Source organism: Mandrillus leucophaeus, unplaced genomic scaffold (genome assembly GCF_000951045.1).
Source record: "Mandrillus leucophaeus isolate KB7577 unplaced genomic scaffold, Mleu.le_1.0 Scaffold7, whole genome shotgun sequence".
Classification (NCBI taxonomy): domain Eukaryota; kingdom Metazoa; phylum Chordata; class Mammalia; order Primates; family Cercopithecidae; genus Mandrillus; species Mandrillus leucophaeus.
Genome location: NW_012107585.1, coordinates 2,058,232 through 2,065,320, shown reverse-complemented (window position 1 = coordinate 2,065,320; position 7,089 = coordinate 2,058,232). Strand labels below are relative to the sequence as shown.

At 48.9% G+C, this 7,089-nt stretch overlaps 1 protein-coding gene across 1 annotated transcript in view; it reads left to right on the top strand.

Moving 5' to 3' along the window:
- Positions 1–1,269: 1,269 nt before the first annotated feature.
- Positions 1,270–7,089, top strand: part of TESC (tescalcin) — a 52,729-nt gene continuing 46,909 nt past the window's right edge. Inside the window, exons 1-2 of the mRNA XM_011964543.1 lie at positions 1,270–1,282; positions 2,991–3,060. Coding sequence (XP_011819933.1) covers positions 1,270–1,282; positions 2,991–3,060 — 83 coding nt within the window. The remainder of the gene's footprint in view (positions 1,283–2,990; positions 3,061–7,089) is intronic.

Here is a 7,089-nt window from a genome sequence, read left to right as displayed (position 1 = left end):
CTTTTTTTTTTTTTTTTTTCCGGCAGTCTCGTTCTGTTGCCAATGCTGGAGTGCAGTGGCACGATCTCAGCTCACTGCAACCTCCGCCTCCCGGGCTCAAGCGATTCTCCTGGTTCAGCCTCCCGAATAGCTGGGATTACAGGTACCTACCACCACACCTGGCTCATCTTTGTATTTTTAGTAGAGCCGGGGTTTCGTCATGTTGGTCAGGTCTCAAACTCCTGACCTCAAGTGATCTGCCCACCTCAGCCTCCCAAAGTGCTGGGATTACAGGCGTGAGTCACCGCACCTGGCCCCAATCTGCTTTTGATAGTCACTTAGGGCAAGTCGAATTTTAAGCCATTTTAAAGAGTGCAAAGTTGAACACATTTATGTATTCATATTTTTGTACCTGTTGTGTCTATTATTTTAGGATACATTTCTGCCAAGTGGAATTACAATTTTTTTAAATTTTTTATTCATTTTTCTTTTTTCTTCCCAGATCTCCTTTAGTCAGGGAAGACCAACATTTTTTTTTTTTTGTAAATGTTTTGTTGTGATCTAGTACACATCCAGAGCAGTGCATCACTCATAAGCATACAGACAGTTCTTTAAGGTTTCCGAGCACACAACTATGTCAAGTGTATGGAGGTCTAGAAATGGAACATTCCTAGTACCCAGAACTCCCCTTTGCACTCCATTCAAGTCACTCCTCCTCATCTCATCCTCCAAAAGTCATTTACAATGTTAGCGTCATCTACGATGCCTCCCTTAAGAGCAGCCACTATCTTGACCTCTGACATTGTAGTTGAGTTTTGCCTGTTTTTGAACTTTATGCAAATAGGATCATAAAGTATGTACACTTTCCTGTCTGGCTGCTTTTGTCTGTGATTATCTATATTGTTCATTTTCGTTGCTGTGTGCTATTCCATTGCTTGACTATACTACACATTAGCACTCTACTCTGCCATTGTTGGGCATGTGGGTAGTTTCCAGTTTAGGGCAATTCCAATGGCACCACCATGACATCTTTGTACGCATGCTTGGGTAAACCGAAGCATGCATTATTTGTGTATTTACCTAGGAGTGGAATTGCTAGGCCATGAAGTATGCCAGTGTCCTTGCTGACATACCTATGATATAAATGGCCATATTTTCCTGCAGAAAGGTAGAAATTGCACTTTGATGATTCACCTCACCGTTCCAAGTGTCAGTGGCTACATCTGTAACAAGAGGATACAGCCCCCTCCTAGAGTGTTGGGAGGAAGAGATGAGCTAATCATTGGAGCTATGCCCACAGGAAGTAGGGAGCCCTCAGTCCGGGTTGGCAGCCTTAATGAACTGCTGGAGATGCTTGGGAATACTGAGCTGTTGATTCTTGAAGAGCCTGAGGCCAAAAAACAATGAGTAGGAAGTGAGGTGACCAGTTGACCCCAGAAATTAACTGTCTTTGTAATGGCAGCAAAACAGGGCTTAGGGGTAGGGAATGCTGGGAGGATTGAGGTGGGAGGTCACATCTCCCTAGTCCAGCCCGTGTTTTGGAAAAGTTTGCGTGAACTGTATAGTCCCCAGGAACCAGACCTAAAGGCCTTGAGCGCCAAGGTACTCTGGGCAGACAGGCAATATTACTTCATGGTGAAGGCTGGCTTTGGGGTCGCACAGACTCAGAGTTCAGTCCCAGCTCTGCCTCTGTGTGTTGTGGGATCTTAAGTGCTCTCTGAGCTGCAGTTTTCAACTTATAAAACTGAGATAAAGGCTGGGTGTAATGGTTCACACCTGTAATCCCAGCACTTTGGGAGGCTGAGGTGGGCGGATCACTCAAGGTCAGGAGTTCAAGACCAGCCTGGCCAGCATGGTGAAACCCTGTCGCTACTAAACATACAAAAACTAGCTGGGCATGGTGGTGTGTGCCTGTAATCCCAGCTACTTGGGAGGCCGGGGCACGAGAATCACTGGAACACGGAGGCAGAGGTGGCAATGAGCTGAGATTGCACCACTGCATTCCAGCCTGGGTGATGGAGTGTGACTCTGTCTCCAAACAAACAAACAAACAAAAAACCTGAGATAATATCCACTCACTTACTGAGTCGTTTTGGTAATGAAGTGAGAAATGCAGATCATTGTTTAATATTGTGCATTTTTTAGAGACAGGGTCTTACCCTGTCACCCAGATTGGAGTCCTTCCATTTCTTTGCTCCACCAGATTCTCCATACATTTCTCAGTATAGGTTTCCCAGATCACGTCCAACACCAGCCTGAACCCTTATTTCCTCTCGCTACTCATCTGACTCCGAGTCTGTGACTATACAAAGCCCCTTTCTCAGCTAGGATAAAACTCATCTTCTGGAGTGGAAGAGGAAGGGTCAGACAACCAGATGCAATTTTCTCTTGACTGGGCCTGGTGGCTCATGCCTGCAATCTCAGCACCTTGGGAGGCCGAGGTGGGCAGATTGCTTGAGTCCAGGAGTTTGAGACCAGCCTGGGCAACATGGTGAAACCCTGTCTCTCTAAAACAAATAAAAATTAGCCGGGCATAGTGACGCATGCCTGTAGTTGCAGCTACCCAGGAGGCTGAGGTGGGAGGATCTCTGGAGCCCAGGAGGTAGAGGCTGCAGTGAGCCGTGATGCTGATCGTGCCAGTGTATTCCAGCCTGAGTGATGGAAGTGAAACCCTGCCACAGAAAGCAAAGTTTCTCTTTAGTGGGCTAGGGAAGGTCAGAGGCTGGGAGAATGGCCTGCTTCATGACTGCCCTGTCTCTGGGGCTATTAGTAATAGTTGTATTATTATTACTAAGGCAGTTGGAACTGATCACTGCAGAGCTGTGTTTCTGGGAAGAATGGGAAATCCTTTCTGCTGCTTCACCCGGCACTCACTTTTGCCATGGTGGGAGACGCTTTGAGAAGGGGTGCGGCAGCCGGTGGGGATGGGGCAGAGGAATACCTGCAGCCTCCCTCTGACAGTCAGTGATGTTTTCTTCTGTCTTGTTTTTCTCTCTTTCCCCACTTCTCAGTCTCATCAGATCAGATCGAGCAGCTCCATCGGAGATTTAAGCAGCTGAGTGGAGACCAGCCTACCATTCGGTAAGGTCGGCAGTGGGTTTGGGTGCTGGGTGGGGCCATGCCCTTGCAAATTTCTTGTCCTGTTTCTTTCCTTGAGTGCTGAGTGGTAGGGGGAGGGTGGTAGTTTTTTCTTTCTTTGGAGACGGAGTCTCGCTCTGTCGCCCAGGCTGGAGTGCAGAGGCGCCATCTCGGCTCACTGCAAGCTCTGCCTCCTTGGTTCACGCCATTCTCCTGCCTCAGCCTCCTGTAGCTGGGACTACAGGCGCCCGCCACCATACCTGGCTAATTTTTTGTATTTTTAGTAGAGACGGGGTTTCACCGTGTTAGGATGGTCTCAATCTCCTGACCTTGTGATCCACCCACCTCGGCCTCCCAAAGTGCTGGAATTACAGGCATGAGTCACTGTGCCCAACCAACTGTAGTTGTTTTAATGCTTCTGGTCTCTTCCAAGACAAGATGTTCCTAAACAGTAAGGAAAGAACCACTTCTGTTTCTGTGAGGATCACACAATTATAAATTATAACTAGCGTGGAAGCGAGGAAGGGCTCTTCAGCCACCCCCTGCCTCACCCTGATTCCTCGGATGGAATGTGCTTGGAATCTCAGACACATATGGAGGACCTGTTAGATCCCAGGATCCTGCCAACTGCCAGACACACAAAGATGAATCAGTTGTGGTAGAGCCCAACTTAGGGGCTTGGGCTGTCATCAGGACCTCTGTCTTTTGGCTCCCCTTCTTTAGGGTTAGTTCCAGCCTCAGGCAAGATGGGGGTGGCTGCCTCAAATTTCTGTTAAGGAAAATCAACCTTCTGCATTATGTTTTGTTAATCTTTTAGATACCCTTTAGGTTGCTTTTTAATGAAGAGGAATGAGGAATGCCTTAAACTGTATTCTGGTTGAATTATTTGTTATTTGGGTATTTCTAACTTTTTTGAAACACGGTCTCGCTCCATTGCCCAGGCTGGAGTGCAGTGTTGCGATCATAGCTCACTGCAGCCTCAATCTCCTGGGCCCAAGCGATCCTCCTGCCTCAGCCTCCCAAGTAGCTGGGACCACAGGCATGTGCCATCACACCCAGCTAATTTTTAAATTTATTTTTATTTTCGTAGAGACAGGGTCTCGCCGTGTTACTCAGGCTGGTCTTGACCTCCTTGACTCAGGTGATCCTCCTGCCTTAGCTTCCCAAAGTGCTGGGACTACAGGCATGCACCACCATACCGGCTAATTTTTTAAAGTTTTTGTAGAGGTGGGGGTCTCACTATGTTGCCCAGGCTGGTCTCAAACTCCTGGCCTCAAGCAGTCCTCCCATTTCTACCTCCCAAAGTGTTGGCACTACAGGCGTGCACCGCTGCACTAGACCTGTTAATTGTTTTTTGTTTTTGTTTTTTTTGGAGACGTGGTCTTGCTCTGTTACCCAGGGTGGTCTTGAACTCCTGACCTCAAGCAGTCCTCCTGCCTTAGCCTCCTGAGTGGCTGGGATTACAAGCGAGTGCTGCTTGAGTTACTAACAGCTAGGTTAGTGAGAGGTCTTTGCCAGTGACTTGATCATCACACAGAGTTCATGAGGAAGCTTCAAGTTGAACAAATTTCTTTTTCTTTTTTTTTTTTTGAGACGGAGCCTCACTCTGTCGCCCAGGCTGGAGTGCAGTGGCGCGATCTCCGCTCACTGCAAGCTCCGCCTCCCGGGTTCACGCCATTCTCCTGCCTCAGCCTCAAGAGTAACTGGGACTACAGGCGCCTGCCACCATGCCCAGCAAATTTTTTGTATTTTTTAGTAGAGACAGAGTTTCACCGTGTTAGCCAGGATGGTCTCGATCTCCTGACCTCATGATCCGCCCATCTTGGCCTCCCAAGGTGCTGGGATTACAGGCGTGAGCCACCGCGCCCGGCAAGTTGAACAAATTTCTACCATAAACTTCTAACAGATGTAGTTTCCTAAAATAAGCATTCAGAGTCTCAAGGTTACAGCTTGTTGGAACTTTGAAACAAATCTTTTAATACTCCAGGAAATGCTTCCTTCTTACTAAACACACTTAAATTTCCCCTAAGTTTTATGGAAACTGACATATAAATGTCCACTTTCTCTTGTGTGTCTAAACACAGGTGTATTGTTAATCCAGTGTATTTTTTTCTTAAGTCAATTTCAAGAGCTCAGATTCTGACGGTCTGTTGGTTGTTGTGGCCTCTGGTCTCAGTTTGATTGCATCCAAGGCCGACTTAAAGACAATTAAGACTTATACCTTTAATTCTACACATCTAGCCCACCAAGCCCAGTGGAGGGGAGAGAACCTGAGCCCAGCAAAAGAGTCACCTGGCTTCTCATTGGCTCTGATGGGGTCACGGACCTGAGTCTGAGCCAATCGCCATGGCCAAAGACCAGACATACAAATGTTTTCCTCCAGAGCAGTAAGGTCCTGGGGCCTGTGGTCAGCTCAGCATCCCCCAAGGGCAGGAATGGAGGGTGGGTGGTTTCAGTCAGGGCAAGGTGAAACCTCCTTGGGCCATAGGCTGAGGAGTGTGTAGGGTAACACAAGTCGGCCAGGCACTGAGTTCTAACAGAGTGGCACATATGGACTCTGGATGTTGGAAAATAGAGTGTCAAGGGTATGCCTTGCTTGTTCCTTCAGAAGTTCATGAGCAGTCTGGGCAATATAGCAAGACCCTTTCTCTACAAAATGTTTAAAAATTAGCCAGGTGTGGTGATGCACACATGTAGTCCTGGCTACTTGGGTAGCTGAGTCTGGAGGATCACTTGGACCCAGGGGTTCAAGGCTGCAGTGAGCTCTGAGTGCACCACCACCCTCCAGCCTGGGCACCAGAGCGAGACCCTGTCTCTTAAAAAGTTCGTGAGCATCTGCTCTGCACCAGGTGCTTGGTACCTATGCTGGTAGAGGCAGCCACTGTGGAGCTCACTGTGGAGGATGTGGGAAGGCAGAGCCCCTTTGTCCTCAAGACAGTTTTCCAGCAAGTGGAGCCCCCAGCCCTGAAACAAACCGCCTTGGGCTTACTGTTATGCATCTGATGTTAGGTCCATCCAAGCTTGAGTGGTGAACTTTAGGTTCATATTCTACATGCATAGAGATGCAGAGGCAAAAACCCAGGCTTCGGAGTCCAGCTGTATGAGAATCCTTCATGCTATTGGCTCTGTGGCTTCGGGCCGGTCACTTCATTTCTCTGAGCCGGTCTCCTCACCTGGAAAGTGAGCATGGTCACTTGGGATTTGATTTGAGCGTTAAAAATGAGCAGTGGGCCAGGCGCTGTGACTCACACCTACAATCTCAGCACTTTGGGAGGCCAAGGCTGGAGGATCGCTTGAGTGCAGGAGTTCAAGACCAACCTGGGCAACACAGTGAGACCCCCTTTTTTGGGGAAAAAAAAGAGCAGGTGCAAGCAGGACAATTTAGCTCTAAGCTGGGTTCACAGGCATTTGACAAATGGGACTGTTATTATTCTGCCCCATCCTGAGGGTCTAATCTGAGTGTGGTGGGGGCCCAGGTGCTGTGTGAGGAGGAGGATATGATGCCGTTGGAGGCCCCTCCCACTTTCAGGTTCCAGGCGCTGAGCCCCTGATGCATTGCCTAGCACCCTATCATAGGCTTATGAGGGGACGTACTAAAATGGCATTCCTTACAATTTTTTTTCCAACTTGAGTGTGCTCGAATCACCTGGGAATCTTGTTGCCATGCACGTTTTGCTTCTGCAGTTCTGGGGTGGGACCTGAGACTCTGCATTTGTAACAAGTGCCCCCCTTGCCAGGCACCGTGGACAGCACACAGTAGGTCTTCCATGGTTCAGTGGGTGCAGCGTTCTCCTCCTGCAGGAGCTGAGCTGGCGCAGCCTCTGCGCTGATGGCGCTGGGCTCCTACCTCCCAGGCCTTACCTGCCCAGGCTCAGCTTAGAAATGTGAGCCGTTGGTCCTGCCCTGCCACCCCAAACCCTGTTTGCCCCTCTCCTGCACACCCCTCCCCAGGACCTCATATGTAGCGCCCTTGCACAAGCCCTCAGTGTGCCTGCCTGGCAGGGTCACTCAAAGGAGCCAGTGAGCAACCTC